The 22,640-nt window shown below is 37.1% G+C and overlaps 1 protein-coding gene across 1 annotated transcript in view; it reads right to left on the bottom strand.

Annotated features, from left to right (window-relative positions):
* The window catches only part of LOC140240180 (uncharacterized), a 128,047-nt gene extending 113,601 nt beyond the window's left edge, over positions 1–14,446 (bottom strand). Inside the window, exons 1-2 of the mRNA XM_072319979.1 lie at positions 14,357–14,446; positions 13,087–13,254 (exon numbers count right to left, since the gene is read on the bottom strand). Coding sequence (XP_072176080.1) covers positions 13,087–13,254; positions 14,357–14,446 — 258 coding nt within the window. The remainder of the gene's footprint in view (positions 1–13,086; positions 13,255–14,356) is intronic.
* Between the last annotated feature and the right edge of the window lie 8,194 nt (positions 14,447–22,640).

Below are 22,640 nucleotides of genomic sequence, written 5' to 3'. Positions count from 1 at the left end.
GGTATACTGTGTGAGTGTGTGCGTATAGGTGTGTTTACATGCAAATGTGATTTCTACATGGACGAAGGTGTAGTACTCCATTGAAGAAAAAAAAAGTAAAAAAAATAATAATTATTTTCTTTTGTGCTCTTGTGAGGATCGAACCCGTACGTGTGCAACCTCACGTTTCTGAGACGACGCCTCTAACCACTCGGCCATATGTCTCGACGAGAAAATTAGAGGAGCGTAAACTTATGTACGTGAAAGACGAATCAGGAATCATTTCGTCCGCATTCCATTCTCATTTTCAGTTTTAAATTGCAAAATTGTCAACCTCATGAGGAGATTTCAAAGAATAAAATGCATGATTACTGCAGCTTATTGTCACAGCTACAACATACTTAAGTTTCAGAGGAAATGAAGCAAAATCAGCTGAGATAAAGGTGCTTAAACGTTGTCAAGTCAATGCATGGTTTCTAAAAAAATCACCTCCCATAGACATAACACGTAAACTTGTCCGATTTTGCGTCTTTACATTTAAACACAATTTAAAGCATGATGACGTCATCAAGTTTCAAATCTATGACATGGACTTGAAAGGTAAATGTTCAAAGTACAACATATCTGAATTTGGGATAATATTGAGCTTAAACAACAGAGATACGAGCAAATGAATGTCAGAAACAGTACCTTAAAAAAATCAATTCCACTTTTTTGATTTCAGATGATGATATGATGACGTCATAATGTATTCATGGAGATATTGATACTTGAAACGTTCTTTCCAATTCATATGTTTTTGTAATATGCAATAAAAACATAGGGTAACCAGACGTTTTAAAGAGCTATGGCGAAATAAACAAAGACATGTTTTTCGCTATATTTGCACATAGACGCGCACACGAAATTTCAACTTTGACGCCAACGCATTCCTTTGTTATAGGTCAAAATTGATCGGAAATCAAAGGATATTATTGCTTAATGTATCAGAAATCCAAATCTGTCAAAAAATGTGCATTTTCATTTTGTCTACGCGCACTACGCGCGAAAATGTGCGGACGGACGCGAACGCGCGAAACGCTTAAAATTGTCTGAAACTTCGAGATTTCCCATTGGTAAGTTGTTTTGAGCCTTTTAAAAGTTTGACGCGCGCGTACGCGCCCGTAATAATGTCCTAGGTAATTAGCATTAAAATGTAAGATAGAGCGTGACCTGAACTTAATGTCCACCGAAAATGATACAGAAATGACCTTTAGTTATGAGGTTATGATCGATCATGTAACATGGTCCGAAAATCACAAAATGGCGCCTAGATGACGTCATAGATATGTTACTGTCATGAAAACCTTATTGTGGCTAGATTTTGTCATGAGACATGTTCCCTGAAAATGTCATGTTATTCCGTAATGTCATTCTTGAGATATTGATGACACAAAATTGTCCAGAAAGAAAGAAGAACGAGATATGAAACTCGTCACACTAAGGACGAGTTAGGTGATACGCTTGGGGTCATCAGATGTCGGTCATCCGTGATCGACAAAGAAAAGAATGTGATATAGGCACCTTGAAATTATTCAGCGTGCATGCAAATCCGTTTCTCTAACCACTCGGCCACGGGACATCCACGGAAATGGTTAGGCAAAAAAAAAATGTATAGATATTACAGGGGGAAAAAGTCAATGCCCACTCAACAAACGGGGCCGCGTGAACATGTATTGCATTGCTAGACGGAAATGCGGCCTTGTAACGACTGATGTCGCTATGCCATTTCTGGCGACTTGGGAAAAATACGTGCCGTAGACATAAAACCTATAATCGGCTGGTTTTGATACCTTGCCTTTAATCACAATTTTCAGTGTGATGACGTCATCAAAGTACGAAACAATAAGCCAGTTCGGGGTTCCACTTTGAGCATGAGCAGAAAAAGGTCATCTGTACCAGCAGAGCATGGTGGTTTTTAAATTCACTGAGATAAGCATCTGTAATGTAATGATTATTCAACTGATCCCTATAAGTGGTGCTTGCCAGCACATCCACATGACAGCAAAAGCGGTGTCTGACAATATCAATAGAAAGAGATTGTTAATACATTCAATGCAAAATAATGAAATGGATGCTTTCCAAAATGTCAATGGAAGGATCATTCTGGTCACCTGGTCTATGCAAGTTCATCCTTTGTTTGAACATGACTGATGAATTCCATAAATTGTTACGTTGGGCAAGCTCATGCCTTCTGTCGCTTGAAACTAGTGGAGTGCCTAATCAACTGAGAAAGAAGAAAGGTCATTTGTACCCATGTGCCCATGAGCTAACCCCGAACTGGCTTATTGACATGGTCTTGAAAGACAATTTTTCAAAGTACAACACCTCCGTCGTCGTCATTACATACTATGATCGGTTTGACAAAGTCAGCCTGCAAAAGTTTGCGGCAGTCGAAGCAATGTGGTCTCCAACACAAAAAAGAGGGATATTGTGTGTGTGTGTGTGTGTGTGTGTGTGTGTATAGGTGCGTTTATATACGAACTTGACTTCTACATGGACGAATATGTAATACACCATTGAAGAAAAAAAAGTAAAATAGCAAAGTATTTTGTTTCGTGATCTTGTGGGGTTCGAACCCGCACGTATGCAACCTCACTTCTCTGAGACGTCGCCTTTAATCACTCGGCCATACGTCTCGACGAGAAAATATGACGAACGTAAACTTATGTGTGTGAAAGATGAATCAGGAATCGTTTCGTCCACATTCCATTCTCATTTTCAGTTTTAAACTGCAAAATTGTCAACCTGATGAGGAGATTTCAAAGAATAAAATGCATGATTACTGCAGCTTATTGTCTCAGCTACAACATACTTTAGTTTCAGAGGAAACGAAGCAAAATCAGCTGAGATAAAGGTGCTTAAACGTTGTCAAGTCAATGCATGGTTTAAAAGAAAAATCACCTCCCATAGACATAACACGTAAACTTGTCCGATTTTGCGTCTTTACCTCTAATCACAATTTTCAGTGTGATGACGTCATCAAAGTACAAAACAATGACATGGTCTTGAAAGACAATTGTTCAAAGTACAACACCTCCGTAGTCGTCATTACTTATACTATAATCGGTTTGATAAAGTCAGCCTGCAAAATTTTGCAGCAATCGAAGCAATGTGGTCTCCAACACAAGAGAGAGGGATATTGTGTGTGTGTGTGTATAGGTGCGTTTCTATACGAACGTGATTTCTACATGGACGAATATGTAATACACCACTGAAGAAAAAAAAAAGTAAAATGGCTAAGTATTTTGTTTCGTGATCTTGTGGGGTTCGAACCCGCATGTGTCATGGTATACCCTACTGTAAAGTCATGTAATGTCGTTGTGTTTCTACTGTCTTGTTCTCTCCTGTCTTTGTAAAAAAAAAAAAAAAAAAAAAAAAAAAAAAAGTTTAATGTATTCACAAGAATCCTTTTGAGTGGTTCACAATTTACAAGCATGCTTTTCAGTGAACCTCTCAGTTCTTTCTTTTTTTTTTATCCTCCAAACATAACTTTGTATTTTGCCGGTATGCACGTATAATGTCGTATTTGTTAACCATTATCTACCATGTAAAGTCGAATACATGCCTATGTTATATCTTCTGATACATTTCGTGTTATGTTTGACGAAAAAGAAAGAAGGAATGAAATAAATGAAATGAAAATGAAAATGAATGAATGAATGAATGAATGAATGTGTGCAACCTCACGTCTCTGAGACGTCGCCTTTAACCACTCGGCCATACGTCTCGACGAGAAAATATGAGGAACGTAAACTTATGTATGTGAAAGATGAATCAGGAATCGTTTCGTCCACCTTCCATTCTCATTTTCAGTTTTAAGCTGCAAAATTGTCAACCTGATGAGAAGATTTGAAAAAAAAATAAAATGTATGATTACTGCAGCTTATTGTCTCAGCTACAACATACTTAAGTTTCAGAGGAAATGAAGCAAAATCAAGTGAGGTAAAAGTGCTTGAGCGTTATCGTCTATGCATGGTTAAAAAAAAAAAAAATCCCCCCATAGACATAACACATAATCTTCGCTGATTTTGATATCTTGCCTTTAATCACAACTTCTAGTATGATGACGTCATCAAATTAGAAAACATCGACATGGACTTGATAGACAATTGTTCAAAGTATAACATATTCAACGTATGTCGTCAGTTTGGTATTGACTGGACGATCAAACACAGGAACATGAGGCAGCGATTAGTAATCTTCGCTGATTTTGATATCTTGCCTTTAATCACAACTTCTAGTATGATGACGTCATCAAATTAGAAAACATCGACATGAACTTGATAGACAATTGAAGGGGTCGATGCAATATAGTGCTAACCCATACAATGTTCATTTTGAGATAATCGCTGTTGAATGTTTGGAAAGTCCATACATTGTATATTGATAAAACATGAATGCATGCATTTTTTACCATCTTATTGGTTGAATTCAAATATGATATTTTCACGGAGGTTAGAGTGAAGGATAAGGATTATGAAAATGCTTAATCGTGTCATTAATTCCCAATCAATGACATCCCTACTATAGGCATATCATAATTTCTCATCTAAAATCAATGGTCTATAGGATTCATGCACCATTACTTGTATAGTGCATAAACTTTGCTTTTTAAGCTTTGAGTGAAACGTGTCATAGCATAATTCTGTAATTCCATCAGCAGTGATTGACATAATGAAGAAGAAATATATATCACATTGAACGCTTAGAACCTAACGGGGGGGGGGTATTATAGCATGATACTCGGTTTTTTACTGCCCAGCTAGATGCCAACAACATCCATCACTCACGGCTACGCATAGAGAAACAGCCATGGCGAAAATAAAACTTTGCTTTCTCATAGGCACAATGACACAGAACCCCGTCAAACACACTTTTCTTGGCAGGGATGGACATGAAAAAGTTCATTACTAATACTAAACAGCGTATGCATTCCATTCATGTGGAGCTAGATACCTCTATAGCAACATAAAGCCTGTCTTCAACTCCGTTGATAGAACAATGACAACCTGAAATTTCAAAGAGATGAGCGAGACGCTATATACACCTGGCCTAGAGTTAATTTATTCAGTTCTCATTCCTACTTCAAGTTGGGTTATGTTATTGTAATCATTCCCATCTGCAGTATAACTAAACCAAAGTGAGGGAAAAGGGGAGAGAAAAACGAGAGGTGGCAAAAGGAAAACTGCATGCACAACTGCAGCCCATAGCATTGCGTGTGACAAGTGAAACAAATGTTTTAGTTGTTATAGCAGTGTTTTATGAGCATAAACAGACAAATAGACAGACAATGTCAAATTTAAAAACCATCAATTTAATGTCAGAGAAGATGGTAAACAAGATGCATTGAAACCGTAACTAAATCGAACATATTCAGATATAACATTCTTGAATTAAAAACAAGATAAAGAAAAATAATGTCCACGTCAGGATTAAAAAAAAAAACGCCGCACGAACATGCATTATATTCTTGATGCAAAGTTCCAAGGATTGTCTCATTAATTTAAAAGCAATGATTCCCTTACCACCACCAGCACCACACCACAATGACGTCTCTAAAATCAATGGTAGCACATATCATTGTATCTTGCATTGAATTAGCTCCCTTTTCCTAAACTACCAGTGAAACGTGCCATATTATATGGTGTAATTCGATCAGTAGTGATTGACTTTAAAGAAGAAAGATAATGCAACAAATTGAATGCTTACCACATTGCTTATAGGGCTATTCCAGTTTGGTACTGATCTGTTCTATTCTCCCAGATGCCAACAACACATATCACCTATGGCTAAACTAGTGAAACAGCCATGACGAAAATAAACGACAGAGAACCCTGTCAAAATCACTACACTAATTGGAAAGGTATTGCCCGAAATTCCTCATATAATATGAAGCAATATCAAGTCACTTCCTTCCCTGCCTGTCTTTAACTCCGTTTTTGTCAAACAATAACAACCTGGAATTCTAAACAGATAAGCGAGACGCCATACACCTGGACTAGAGTTAATTAATTCAGTTCCCATTCCTGTTAGTTATGTAAACGTACACGTTCCTAAATATCCTGCTACAGTATAACAAGAACAAAATCTAAATGAAGAGAAAAGGAAAGAGAAAAAGAATGGTAGCAAGCGTGGCACTGTTTCAAGGGGCAATTTACAACATTACGCGTGACAAAATTAATGAAGCAAACCCAACCTCCAAACTCCAATACAAAACAAGGGAAATAGAGTAGCTGTGTTCATGACATCAGAGTGAAGCTGAACTGCTGAAAAAAAGAAAAGAAAAAAGAAATAAAAGGAAAAAGTCCTGCGGGACTCGATTAACTTCTCTCCTTCCGGTCGGGCATTATAAACACGCAGCGTGCTAAGCGATTCTGCCACACGGAAGATCCGAAGATCCTGTGCGAAACTTAAATCTATCTATGTATGCTATACACAACACAAATTTACATTGATATTCAGTTTTTTGGCGATATACGTCAAGTGACTGATAGCGCTGTTCAACTTCCCACGAGTGGCCGCGTGGATTCGATCAATATACAGTTACAAAGATAAATCGGGAATCGTTTCGACCAGATTCCATTCTCATTTTCAGTGATCGACAACGAAAATAATGTTAAGTAGCGACTTGAAGTATAATATAATATTGAGAAATATTCGTGAAGTCCAATTCTTTATGCAGTCCTACATAATTCAGATGAAATTGTTTCTGTCATGCAACCAATTGAAAATTTCGTGTGGTGTCGGCGTGTCCAAGTAAGTTGATTGGAAAGGATATGTGAATGAATATTTACCAATAGGTCTTTATATTGTAAAAAAAAAAATCAAACATGGCCATGCGGTCTTTTAAGAGCCATCTTCACTTTAACATTTGTAATTTCAAGTCCAAGTTGCCAGTCAAAGCAATGTGGTCTCCAACACAAAACAAAGGGATATTGTGTGTGTGTGTGTGTGTGTGTGTGTGTGTGTACGTTTACATTAAAACGTGATTTCTACATGGACGAAGGTGAATACTCCATAAAAGAAAAAAAGCAAAAGATGTAAGTATTTTGTTTCGTGTTCTTATGGGGTTCGAACCCGTACGTGTGCAACCTCACGTATCTTGTGACGTCGCCTTTATCCTCTCGGCCATACGTCTCGACGAGAAAATATGTGACCGGCGACAACGGTTTCAGGCAAAAGTCGGGAATTTTGAAAATTTATTTTTTGACGGAATCACATTGTCCATTTCCTAAGCTTTGCATTGATATAAAACACTTGTATTCTTCGGCACCATAAGTGGGCATAGGAAGAGAAATAAAATGCACTTTTTAAGTTGTTAGCCTGTCAAAATTGCGAGAAAACAGGCTTTGAAGATTCACCTCTTTCTCAAAGACAATGTCCGAGCGGTGATACGAGGGGAGAATCACCCATCCGTACGATGGTGCCAATCGATGTTAAGCTCCGCCTCTAGCAACCACATCGCCTTCTGATTGGCTCACTGAGAGAGTCAAATTTCCCGGGCACCCTCCTCGGAGCTCAGCGTATGGAGCCGAAAAACAATGCGTTTCGCTCGGGTTTGTTTACAGTACGTGTTTCAAGATGGCGAATACGATAATTGCACGTACAGCTGTATGGTGTACATGTACATGTGTATTTGGTGCACGCATTACGCAATGGCATCCACACGCCATGACCGTGTGCATGTAACAGGAGCGATGGCGAATCCACACATTTACAAATCGCGTTTTCATTGTGGTTGATTTGTCTATATCATTGGCGACCCTTTTGAAGGCAGAAAATTGCTAGTGCTGGCAAGGGTCACGCTTCCTGTTTGTTTTACTTTTACAAGACATGCGAATGTTGCTTTGTTCGGTGGTGCTAATTAAATTGAAACAAACAAACACGACTCGTTAGTTTGGTGCGATCTTGACGTGTAGTATTTGAATATAATTAGTCACATGTGACCGCTCCTTTCCTCTCATCTACCTTCCATTGAGTCAGTCTGCTGTCATAATTTTTACTACATGTACAAGTAGACAAATTTGAGAATATCTAGTTTTCTTTTCACACGGTTATGTCATGCTACATGATTTTTGTTTCACTTCCGTTGTCGAACATTGCAGTAGAATAGTTTGGATAGAAAGCCAAACGAAGAACACGCACTACAGAGCGAACGTATATAAACCACTATAGCAAGAACAATGGAGCGTGTAATCGTGCACGCGTGGACAAAACTTCCACAAACGCTGCAACTGCTATCTCCGAAAGCCGAATTATGTAAATGTATGCGACGCACCAGCCAATCGCATGCGAGTCCCTGCGCCGTAGCAACGCTGGGGATATTGGCGCGGCGTTCGAAAGAAGCTCGAAACTGACGAGTGCGATCCAACATAGGGTGCTTAAAATTCCATTTTCGATAGGAAAAAGTTAGTCTTATGCTATCAAATTTAGTGTAGATGTAGAAAACATATCAAAGATTCGATTTCTGCAAAAAACCTAAATCGACAAAAATAATGGTCAAAATCGTTGTACCCCGCCTAGGAGGGAATTTGCTCTTGCGACTTTTGCCTGAAACCGTTGTCGCGGGTCACATATGAGGAATGTAAACTTATGTATGTGAAAGATGAATCAGGAATCGTTTCGTCCACATTCCATTCGCATTTTCAGTTTTTAGCTGCAAAATTATCAACCTGATGAGGAGATTTGAAAAAATAAAATGCATGATTACTGCAGCTTATTGTCTGAGCTACCACATACTTAAGTTTCAGAGGAAATGGAGCAAAATCAGCTGAAATAAAGGTGGTGAAACGTTGTCAAGTCAATGCATGGTTTAAAAAAAAAAATCACCTCCCTTAGACATAACACATCAACTTGTCTGATTTTGAGTCTTTACCTTTAATCACAATTTGAAGTATGATGGTAAGTCTTCTCGAACTAAGAGTGTGGAACGGAAGCTTCTACGTGAAAGATGAATCATGACGATCACCCGTGACCGACACATCTTTAAAGGGATCAGTTATTAGAGGTGGAAGACCTCGTGCCAAGATATTGTTTCAGCAATTCCAAAGCAATGATACCCTTACATTTAGGTATACCATAATTTCCCTCTGAAATCATTGGTATTATTCATGTACAATTGCTTGCCTTGTCCATAAACTTTGCTTTATAAACTTTCAGTGAAAGGTGTTATAACATAATTCTGTAACGCCATTAGCAGTGATTGACTACATAAATAAAGATATATCAAATTGAACGCTTAGCGCGTATAAAAGGGGGATTTTAGCCTGATGTTGTGTTATTCACTGCTCAGATACCAACAACACTCATCACCTACGGTTACGTATAGAGAAATAGCCATGGCGAAAATAAGGTTTTCCTTTTCTTTGGCAGATAGACACACAACCCCTTTGAACACACTATAATTGACATGGAGGGACATGAAAAAGTTCATTACTACTACTAAACAGTGATGCCTTCTACTCATGTGGCACAAGATACCTCTATAGCAGCATAAAACCTGTCTACAATTCCGTTATTGGGTCAAACAATAGCAACCTGGAATTTCAAAGAGACGAGCGAGACGCCATACACCTGTCCTAGAGTTAATTTATTCAGTTGCCATTCCTGCTCCAGTTGAGTTATGTAAATTATTTTCCGACCTGTCTTGTGCAGTGTAACAGGAACAAACGTAGAGAAAAGGAAAGAGAAAACGAAAGGTGGCAAGCGGGGCACTGTATATCAAGGGCAATTTACAACATTACGTATGATAAATGAAGCAAATCCAACCTCCAGCCTCCGACAAAAAAAAAAAAGGGAACTTGAGTGACTGTGTGTCGTGGGGTAATGACATCGGAATGAGGCTGAACTGCCAAAAGAAAAACAAAGAAAGAGAGAGAGAGAGAAAAAAAATAATAGCGTCCTGCGGGTCCCGAACATCTCGTCCTAAGGTAGTGCATAATGACCATGCAGCGCGCTAAGCGACTATAAAGCCACACGGCTGTCCCGAAGATTGGATGTGAAATTCATATCTTTATATCATTTACAACATGAAAAAGTTCATTACTACTACTAAACAGTGATGCCTTCCATTCATGTGGCACAAGATACCTCTATAGCAACATAAAACCTGTCTACAACTCCGTTATTGGGTCAAACAATAACAACCTGGAATTTCAAAGAGATGAGCGAGACGCCATACACCTGGACTAGAGTTAATCAATTCAGCTCCCATTCCTGCCAGTTATCTAAACGTACATGTTCCTACCTATCCTGTTACAGTATTACAAGAACCAATGAAGAGAAAAGGAAAGAGCAAACGAAAGGTGGCAAGCGGGACACTGTAACAAGGGGCAATTTACAACATTAAGTGTGACAAAATTAATGAAGCAAACCCAATCTCCAAACTCCAATACAAAACGAGGGAAATAGAGCAGCCGTGTTCACGGGTTACGTATACTTGGTAAAATAATACGATAAATGACATCGGAGTAAAGCTGAATTGCCGGAAAAAAAAAAAAAAAAGAAAGAGAAAACTTCCGCGGGAGTCGAACTTCTCGCCTTCCGGTATGGCGTTATGAACACCCAGCGCGCTAAGCGATTACGCCATATGGCTGTCCTGGAGGTTCTATGCGAAACTTAAATGTATGATAATACTGTCGTGACAGTGCTGACTGAGATGGCGCTATTCAACTTCCCACAAGTGGCCGCGTGGATTCGACCAATATACAGTTGCAAAGAACAATCGGGAATCATTCCGTACAGATTGCATTCTCATTTTCAGTTTTTAACTACAAAATTGTCGACCTGATGAGGAGATTTGAAAATATAAAATGCATGATGACTGCAGCTTATTGTCTCAGCTACAACATATTTATGTTTCAGAGGAAATGGAGCAAAATCAGATGAGGTAAAGGTGCTTAAACGTTGTCAAGTCAATGCATGGTTTGAAAAAAAATCACCTCCCATAGACATAACACGTAAACTTGTCTGATTTTGAGTCTTTACCTTTAATCACAATTTCTAGTATGATGACGTCATCATATATCAAAACCATCACATGGACTTGAGAGGCAAATGTTCAAAGTACAACATATCTGAATTTGGGATAATATTGAGCTTAAACAACAGAGATACGAGCAAATGAATGTCAGAAACAGTACCTCAAAAAAATCAATTCCACTTTTTTTATATAAAATGACGATTTGATGACGTCATCGCGTTTCTCTGGCAATATTGATACTTGGAATGTTATTTACAATTCATATGCTTTTGTAATATGCAATAGAAATATAGGGTCAACGGACGATTTAAAGAGCTATGACGAAATAAACAAAGACATGTTTTTTCACTATATTTGCAGAAAGACGCGCGTGCGGAATTTCAAATTTGACGCCTGTGCATTCCTTTGTTATGGGTCGAAATCGATCGGAAATCAATGGATACTGTTACTCAAAGTATCAGGAATCCAAATCAGTCAAAAAAATTGCATTTCCATGTTTCTTAAGCGCTCTGCGCGCGAAATTGCGCGGACGGACGCGCACGCGAAAAAATGTTTGAAACGCTTATAATTGTCTGAAACTTCGAGATTTCCCATTGGGAAGTCGTTTTGAGCCTTTTAAAATTTTGACGCGCGCTTACGCGCGCCTAATGATGACCTGGGTAACTAGCGTTAGAAAGTAAGATAGAGCGTGACCTGAACTTTATGTCCAGCGAAAATGATACAGAAATGACATCTAGTTATGAAGTTATGATTGATCATGTGACAAGGTCCGAAAATCACAAAATGGCGCCTAGATGACGTCATAGATATGTTACTGTCATGAAAACCTTATTGTGGCTAGATATTGTTATGAGACATGTTGACTGAAAATGTCATGTCATTCCGTGATGTCATTGTTGAGATATTGACGACACAAAATGTGGCAGAAAGAAAGAAGAATAAAAAAAAAGAGAAATTTTGACAATTACAATAGGTGATACGCTGATAGCGTATCACCTAATAAAAAGAAATAAAGAGAGATTTTGACAATCACAATAGGTGATACGCTGATAGCGTATCACCTAAAAAGAAAGAAAGGAAGATTTTGACAAACACAATAGGTGATACGCTAAAAGCGTATCACCTAAAAAGAGAAATTTTGACAATCACAATAGGTGATACGCTGATAGCGTATCACCTAATGATTATGTAATATCATGGTCACATAACTTTACTAAACTTTGAACAAAACAACCTAAACCACAAGTAAAAATCCATGAATTCAGAGTCTTAATGTTTGGCATGTAACAGGTGCTTTTTTACACAAACCTTAGGGCACCAAGAGGTAGATCATGAAAATGAAGACTTATGGATTGTATCTGTGGAGCGAAGGGGGGGGGGGAGGGGTGATGTGCAACATCGATGAAAACACCCATTACTTTGAAAAGTTAAGATGACATTGCCTCAATAAACTTTTCCATTCACTTTTGTACATAAAATCTTCACTAGGTTTCTAAAAAAAACCAACAATCCTATTGAACAAACAACTACCATCCACATTGGTCAGAGTATATATCATCATTCTAACTATGGAGTGACGCCTACATGCCTACAGGTATAACGGAAAGGCGGTTATTTGTGTTTCATGGGATATATGAAACTATGACATTATAGATTAATCGATTTTCATAAGGACTTATCACCATTATCCTTACTTTTTAGAATTGATATGACATTTACAGTGGCAATAACGTAGCAATGACACCTAATAACATTATGCACGACGTTGATTTACTAGTGAAATTATTTCTACGGGATGATTATTGAGAGGCTATGCCAATATACCATTGAACGAATCGATTTTTGTATGAGTTCACCAAGGAACCGTTTTTTTTTTTTTTTGTTATGATACCTCGGCATGTTACCACTTTAATTATTGAAACTCTTAATTAGTTTCTCTTTGAACGACTCGTTATTATTTTTGTTTTTTAATTACAGGCAACCGTTGCATGCATTGTGTAGTCTTATTCTTAGGGAAAACAAATATCTGCTTCACTCTCCGTTATCATCCTGGAGAAAAAAAAAGATAATGCATTGTCACATACCCTTGCTCCTGATGCTGATCCGGCGAGAGTGAGGTAGAAATCGTCTGTGATGCTGACTTCCTCTAGCTCCAGAGTCTTAAGGTTTGGCATGGTGCAAATACTCTTGGCGTAGGCCTCTGATGCAGCAGCCGAGAATTTATGTCCTCCAGGGTGTTTGATTGATTCCAGCTGTGCAGTACAGGAGGGTGAGAAATAAAATGAAATACTAAGGGAAGAATATACAGTTGGAATATAATACCTCGATGTTTTTATCCCTTCTTCCCTCCCACACACAAAACACGAACCACACACAACACCCACACAAAGAGTACATTATAATGGAATAAGGGTGCCGACCGCTTGTCATTGAAGCTTTTAACACTGTTCATTCTAAAGGCATCATGTAACATTGCGGTCACAAAACTGTAAGTTTGAACAAATCAACCAACTAAACCACAAGTAAAAATCCATGAATTCAGATTCATAATGTTAGGCATGTAACAGGTGTTTTTTTTTTTTTTCGACACAAACCTTGGCGGCATGGAGAGGTAGATCATAAAATGAAGCCTAATGGATTATAGCCGTCCAGCGAAGGAGGGGGGGGGGGGTAATGTAAAACGCAGACAAAAAAAAAAAACACCCATCACTTCAGGAAGTTGGTAAAATGACATTGCCTCAATAAAGTCTTCCATTTGATTTTACACATAAAATCTTCACTCAGTTTCTTAAAAAAAAATAAATTCCAGTGAAGAGACCACTACCATCCACATTAATTTTGTAAGAGTATAGTACATGTATCATCTAAGGAGTGACGCCTATAGATGTAAGAAAGGCAGTTATCTGTGTTTCGTGGGATGTATGAAACTATATGACAGGGTAGACTAAAAGATCTTCATAAAAACTTACCACAATCACCATTGCTTTGAAGAATTGACGTGACATTTAGAGGGGTAATAATGTCGCAATGGCACATTTATTATTATGCAAGTTGTTGATTTATTGTGCTATGACTTTTACGGGATAATTCTAGTGAGACTATTCCAGTATACCATCGAACGAATCGATTTTCGTACGAGTTCACCAAATAATCATTGCTTTATTATAACAGATGTAATTTCAGCATGGTATGACTTTTTTCATTGAAAGTCTTAGTTTGTCTGTTTAACGAATTATTAATATTCTTTTGTTTTTGTTTTATGAATACGGAAAACAAATATCTGCTCTTCAGTTCAATCTCAGTTATTTTCCTATGTGTGTCGGGGGGGGGGGGGATTAAAGCATTGTCAGATACCCTTGCTCTTGACGCTGATTCGGCGAGAGTGAGGTAGAAATCGTCTGTGATTCTGGCATCCTCTAGCTCCAGAGTCCGAAGGTTTGGCATGGTACAGATTATTTCTGCCAAGGCTCTTGATCCAACAACCGAAATTGTAGCTAATGCCATTGATAGTTCCTATGTAGCATCACAGGAGGAAGTAAAAGTATACATAAGATGAAAGAACTAATATTCAAATTCATGTAAATGAAGTGTATATCTTTTATCCCTACCCATTCACATTTTATCCCCCTCAAAAGGTTTATAATGTAGACATAAAAGTTGGAAAAGAAAATCATGAATTATCGCTAAGACGGCTGGAACATTTTGACATATACCTCGAAGAATAATGTTACGTTATATTTCTTTCATGGACTGTCCGTACAATGGTTAATCACACAACATTATAATCTGATGTCACGTCTTACACAAAATGAGTTGAATAATTTCTTTTAAATATTTCCCCACTCTCCTGAAAGCCAAAGTGAAGTAAAATTACAGAAGCACAGAGAAAGAAGAAACAAACTTGAAATACCGATCTTTGTTCCGCTCTTGAAGGAAAATGATAAGCCTGACCATGTCCGATATATGCCCGTTCAAGACTTAGAAGATGTGACACTGCGCAGATGAATTGGACTAAGGCCTGCCATGTCGCAGCCAAGATGTCAGATCCTTCAAGTTGACACAGGTATAGGAACTGTGCAGAACCGTCATGACCGTAGAAGGGACTCTCCCAAGTCTAGTGCATAAAACGATATTATACATTATAAAATGAGTTCAAGAATGTAGCCAATTGGAAGTGCTGAAATGAGTCACGTGTGCGTGCATGATTTCTTGCTATTGCACGGCCTTGCAAAATAGCGTAAAGTCACTGACGTCACAATGTTTACACTCGCAGTGCACACTCAATCAGTTGTTACAAGTGCATCGCACGCTATTATACGCGCTGTCAATCCTGTAAACAACTTCTAATTCGGGCTGCCAGCCGGCCTTTCTTGTGCATAACAACATGTGGCGTAAGTATACGCTTATACGTACAGTACTTATATGTGCGGGATTTCCGAGTGCGACGTGCGTAAATGTTTGGGAGGAACATCTTTTTCGACCCATTTTATAAATCAAGTAATACACAGGTTTGAGTTCGTGACGTTAGTGGAGATGCAGCTCACTCACTATTTACAATGTAGTGCAACATGCACTCGGCTTCGCCTCGTGCACGTTTCACGATTGTAAATACCCTCGAGTGCGCTACATCTCCACAAACGCACTCTCACCTGTGTATTATTTGTATATAAGTGCATTTAATTCGTCATAGCAATTGGCATAATGTTGCTCTTTCCGAGCACTATTCTAGTCAAATATCATCTATTTCACTACAAATCGAGATGAAAAAAAAAAACCGGCACTTGGGCTTATCTTGCATTTAGTGCTATTTCTAAAGTACTACATTGTATCAAATTTAATAACATGTACAAGTTATAAACATGATGCATCTTAATGCCCACGCTACGCATATGAGTATATGAATATAAGAACGACCCAAGTCCATGGAAGACCATTTCGAGTAAACTAAAAAAAACTTCATATCTTTTTTATTTGTCCAATAATATTCTATTTCACTGTGATGGGAAGGCAACATTGTATATAAAAATTAGAACATATACTATTGTGACAATTAACATTTACATTAATTGTGGAGAGGCTATTTGTGACCGTGCACCTCAAAACGAACATAAAGTCGCACACACTGATTTTGCGTGAGGACTGAAAATAAGTGAAATAGGTCAACCTAGCCGAACTTGACTTTTTCATATTTTCTGAAAGAGCGGGTCTTCTTTTAGATTTTGCTAAAATTTGGTATCATAAAACGGGCAGGAAAGTGTGTTTTTTTTAAGCAGTTTATCTCGAACATTTTTGGTAGAATAGTGTGATTAGGTGTGTCTTTAGAATCCCTTTTCCATTTCTGAAAAACGTTGTCCACACTCTTCGCTTCAACTCTAATAACTTTTGAAAGGATAGTGCTACTGCTTTGAAACCTGGCGATAATTATGGACAGAATGTGTTAATGAGGCATGCTCAATTTCAGTTTAATCTAATAATCCCTTCATTGTTGTTACTCTGGTGGTTTACTTCCTGTTTTTTGTCCCATTAATCGCACAGCCAGCACGGTTTGGTAAAGATTAAGCGCTTGAATAGACACTGTACTTCGGAGCCTCTTTTCTCAGTTCACACTTTTCCTGAGTTTGTTCTTTCTGTCCAATATTTAGATAAGTTAGGAGAGTCCATTTGATTTGAGTTATACATCATTTTAAAGCTTAAAGTCTGCTCTTTCAGAATATGGTCTTAACTAAAAATTCATGTCTGGCGACTTTTTGTTTGTTTTGAGGTGCAGGGTCATATTTTGTGTGGTGGACTTGGGTCATTCTTTGATTCATATACATGATATTCTGCTAAAGAGATGAGAGAAGGATGAGAGAGGGCGCTATTATATGAATGCAAGAATGACCCAAGTCCTTCATTCTTACATTGATATAAGATTTAACTCATTCATTTCAGGTACTTCCGGGGGTAATTAGGATTTATCATTATACACAAGATGAGTCCTTGCATAAGCTACAATTTCCCATGTCAAACTGAATTTGGCCAAAAATTGGACTTGGGTCGTTCTTATATTCAGGTCTTCATAAACAACATTGGAACGATAAGTCCCACAAATCCGTATTAAAAGTAAATTCTATCATAAAAACGATAAAAATTCAAAATACTCTCCATCCTTTCCTCTAAGGCCGTGTAGCAACAAACGCGTAGTCACAGATCTATAAGGGCAGCTGTTTTTTATATGTCACATTATTGACAAGAAAACTTTTATTTTCAGTGTAATGAGTGAAGAACGGGGGTTTACATGTGGGATATATGAGACACACACTCAGACACATGTCATGTTCGTATGTTAGATCCATGTCACTAGGCCTATGGTGCATGCCAAATACATCTTTTACTTCCACCCAATGTCCCTCCATTTATGTTTATAATGCTTATTTCTTTATCACTCCATGTATTAGTGTGACAAAAAGCTTAGGAAGACAAACCTGATAAACATTGAAAGCTTCTACAATTCTACCATCCAGTGACTTTCTTTGAAATGTATGTGTCCAATCCTTTTACAAGGATACATAAATATCTACCCATTTCTCTATATATTCCTTGTTATGGTGCGTCATTACATAGCCCGGATATATTTTGGAGATCATAAAAGGAAAAAAGAAACGCGTATAAATCCGACTTTGGCGAAACAATCTTTACTGCTTGGAAAAGTCTATTCTTAAAAAAAAAAATGAAATAAATGAAGACCTGAATATAAGAACGACCCAAGTCCAATGTTGTTGTTGTTGTTGTTTTTTTTTTCTTTTTGGCCAAATTTAGTTTGACATGGGAAATTGTAGCTTATGCATGGACTCATCTTGTGTATAAATGATAAATCCCAATTAACCCCGAAAGTGCCTGAAATGAATGAGTTAAATCTTATATGAATGTAAGAATGAAGGACTTGGGTCATTCTTACATTCATATTATAGCGCCCTCTCTCATCCTCTCTCATCTCTATAGAATATCATAATGATTCAAAGAATGACCAAAGTCCATATGATTCAAAGAACGACCCCAGTCTATCACACAAGATGGCCTCTCCACAATTAATGTAAATGTTAATTGTCATAATAATATATGTTCTACATTCTATATACACTGTTGCCTTTCCATCACAGATAAATAGAATAATATTGGACAAAATGAAAAAGATATGAAGTTTTTTTAAGTTTACTCGAAATGGTCTTCCATGGACTTGGGTCGTTCTTATATTCAGATACTCAAATGTCTGTGTATGAAAGTAGAAACATGGCCTAGCATCTACCAAATACAAATCTTCCCCAACCCCCTCTCCCCCCCCCCAAAAAAAAAAAAAAAATACGCGAAATTATACAGCTTGTGTGAAGATGCATTACATACCGCTCTATGTGTGTGTACATAGTTGATGATTTGAAAGAGGACATCATCCACAGGAAATATTATTCAATATTGAAAGATAGTGATCACGAATTATGTGATCGTCAACAATATCAATCTGTCCTGAAAACATGAACATCCTACATTATTACTGTTTTATTCAATGTTGATAACATTTACATTTTTATTTCTAGGAGCAGTTAATGGGATGCGACTTCAGCATGATGTTTTTCTTGTTTTAATCGAACAAATATCAAATGGGCACTAAAGATTCCCTGTAGAAAGTAACTAAAATCAAGCAAACACACACACACAAAATGATATACCCATAGTCCCAATGTTGATGCTGATGTTGTAAGGGAGATAGAGATACTGTCTGCTATGATGACATTCTTCAGCTCCAGATCCCGAAGGTTTGGCATGGTGGAGATACTCTGAGCGTAGGCATGTAGTGCAGCAGCAGAGATGGAAGGTCCTCCATAGTGTCTGATTGATTCCAGCTATTGTAGAATTGAAGGTAAAATCATACAGGTATTAATAATGATTACGATATCACATGCTCATAGAAGCTGACTTTGTGAGCATGAGATACCCCTGTCATATCTATAAAATACATACATATGCACATGTATAATTATGCATATACACTTGTATATACACACACACATGTAATATCTATATATACATATTTCTATAATATCATATCAAAACAAAGACAGGAAAAACTGACCAGAAACAAACAATAAATAGTGAAACTTTGAGCAATGAAAATGGGTTTTCATCGGGATTCGAACCCGAGACCTCCGGATTACTTATACTATAGACTGGTGCTCTATACCGACTGCGCTATTGAAAGCCCTAGTTCGGTGTTCTTCCCAAACACTTATCTATCTTTACTCGTGTGGTCAGAAGTTATAGTGTGTGTATGTGTGCCACATACAAGTGTGAAGAGTTTGTGAAGGATTCATGAAAAAGTGGACTAAGCTAATTTATAGCAGAGCGTTATAGTCATTTCCCTTGGGCGCATGGAGACCGCTATCGACGGTTTCACGTCCTACTGCAATGACTGCTGGACGATCTTCAGGCAGACTGAGTCCGCCTTGAGTCCGCCTGAAGATCGTCCAGCTAAAGGACGTGAAACCGTCGGTAGCGACCTCTGTGCGCCCAAGGTATATATATATATATATATATATATATATATATATATATATATATATATCAGGGCTCGACACTAACTTTATTTTTCGGTGGCCCGGTGGACCACCAAAATCATCAATTTCCAATTTTTGGGGGCCCGAAAAAAAAGAACATTGATAAAAGTCCATTTTTTTTTTAATAAGTCGCACACTCACTGCATGCATTTATGCATTTCCGGCGCAAAAAGTTACGAATTTATTGACGCACTTTTCAAAAAAATTTTCGTGGCCCAAGGTGCGCATGGGCCACCAAATTTGCCCTTTTCTGAAATTTGGTGGCCCGACTTTCATTTTTGGTGGCCCCGGGCCACCGAGCCACCGTTATTGTCGAGCCCTGTACATATATATATATATATATATATAGTTTAAAGAAATTGGACTGAGGCGGGACGTTGCTCTCGATCTTAGTCTCCCTTTTATTTGTCAAGCTTTCGGCCCGTCATTGGGCCTTCGTCAGGACCTACCAACAGAACGATTATTATATGAATAACCTGATGTGTCATATAATATATAATGCAATTTCACATATTACCAATCTTTTAAATCATTTCCTTTATATACACAAATCAATCATTCAATTCAATACAAATATCCAATCTAACCTCAAATCATCATCAGAATAACATCATATGTCCAAAAATATATATAAATAAATTCTTATATCATAATGCTGCCATATAATAATCATATTGTCTTAGCATGATGATCACAAACAGAATCATTATACATATATATATGTCTATTTGCATTGCGTATATGTATGCATCCGCATACGCACACATAAATAAATTCTTATCATAATGCTGCCATATAATAATCATATTGTCTTATAATTCTTAGCATGATGATCACAAACAGAATCATTATACATATATATCATATTCATATGTCTATTTCCATTGCGTATATGTATACATCCGCATACGCACACACACACACCCACATACATACGCACATATATACATATTCACATACACACACACACAACTCCGGTTGATATAATACTATCTAAATCAACATATGTTATATTATTTCGTATATTACCGAAATATAATAGCATCAACCCTGCCAAAAATAAATCAACTCTTAGATCAAATGTGTAAACAACAACAATTTCTGCAAATTACCTGCGTGGGACTCGTGTGGTTATCGTGCATCCCAGCACCGTGTGCTCATATTCTGTTCAAAAATACAATAATTACCATTCAATCATTCATAATGCCTCTTATTTTGCAGGTATAATCAAACATAATCATATTAAAACATCACAAGATTTAATATGATTATGTTTGATTATATCTGCAAAATAAGAAGCATTATGAATGATTGAATGGTAATTATTGTATTTTTGAACAGAATATGAGCACACGGTGCTGGGATGCACGATAACCACACGAGTCCCACGCAGGTAATTTACAGAAATTGTTGTTGTTTACACATTTGATCTAAGAGTTGATTTATTTTTGGCAGGGTTGATGCTATTATATTTCGGTAATATACGAAATAAAATAACATATGTTGATTTAGATAGTATTATATCAACCGGAGTTGTGTGTGTGTGTGCGTATGTGAGTGTGTGTGTGTTTGCTTGTGTGTGTGTATGTGAATATGTATATATGTGCGTATGTATGTGGGTGTGTGTGTGTGCGTATGCGGATGTATACATATACGCAATGCAAATAGACATGTATAATGATTCTGTTTGTGATCATCATGCTAAGAATTATAAGACAATATGATTATTATATGGCAGCATTATGATAAGAATTTATTTATGTGTGCGTATGCGGATGCATACATATACGCAATGCAAATAGACATATGAATATGATATATATGTATAATGATTCTGTTTGTGATCATCATGCTAAGACAATATGATTATTATATGGCAGCATTATGATATAAGAATTTATTTATATATATTTTTGGACATATGATGTTATTCTGATGATGATTTGAGGTTAGATTGGATATTTGTATTGAATTGAATGATTGATTTGTGTATATAAAGGAAATGATTTAAAAGATTGGTAATATGTGAAATTGCATTATATATTATATGACACATCAGGTTATTCATATAATAATCGTTCTGTTGGTAGGTCCTGACGAAGGCCCAATGACGGGCCGAAAGCTTGACAAATAAAAGGGAGACTAAGATCGAGAGCAACGTCCCGCCTCAGTCCAATTTCTTTCAACTATATGCATCCAACAATGCGGCACCGCGTACGTTCGGGACCCAGGGAACTATTTCTCACATTATATATATATATATATATATATATATATATATATATATATATATATATATATGGGTGAAAACGTTGAACGATGTACAATTGGGCAAATCAGGGGTCAAAATTAAAAAAACGTCACTCACTGATATAAATATATCTCAGTCAAATGTCATTGATATCAGCTTTCTTGGAAACCCGATTATACTGGGATATCTCCAAGGGTGTCGTTTTCATTCAAGATTAGATAGAACTGTGACATAATGGCGAACGTCTCTGACTAAAATAAACATTGTTTCAGTGAAAATTCAAATGAAAGGTAGAAAAACATTCAAATGAATATATGTTCATCTCGTTCATGCTTTTGAAGACTGTATTAATTTGTTCCTAAAATATTGTTTACCTCCTGTGAAGTTTACAAAAGCTATAATACACACGGAAGTTAAAGTAAAAGTGGAGTTTTTGTCATTTAAGCAGAGATTTTTATATTCTTATCTTCACTTTCATCTCATTTGAACAAAACATATAGCAGGGGTCTCATTTGTTTAACTGTTAATGTTCACTAGATACTAATAATGAATTTAGTGCATTTCGTCTGGTCAAATCCCCATAAAAGCCCTTTACAGATGCTGAAAGTAAGCCATGTTTTGATCAGAGACGTTCAGGTTTCACTCATAGACGTTCCTCAGACATAGACAATAAAAACGATGTCCTTTGATCCATAATTACGAGGTTTGTGAACAAACAACACTATTCTTTTATTAAACACATGTTTATTTTTTGTGAACAATTCAGAATGGTAATTTCAACTTGAATTATTTTTCATAA

Source organism: Diadema setosum, chromosome 16 (assembly GCF_964275005.1).
Source record: "Diadema setosum chromosome 16, eeDiaSeto1, whole genome shotgun sequence".
In the NCBI taxonomy this organism is placed as follows: Eukaryota; Metazoa; Echinodermata; class Echinoidea; order Diadematoida; family Diadematidae; genus Diadema; species Diadema setosum.
The sequence above is the reverse complement of the archived record's forward strand: the minus strand, read 5'-3'. Positions and strand labels throughout refer to the sequence as shown.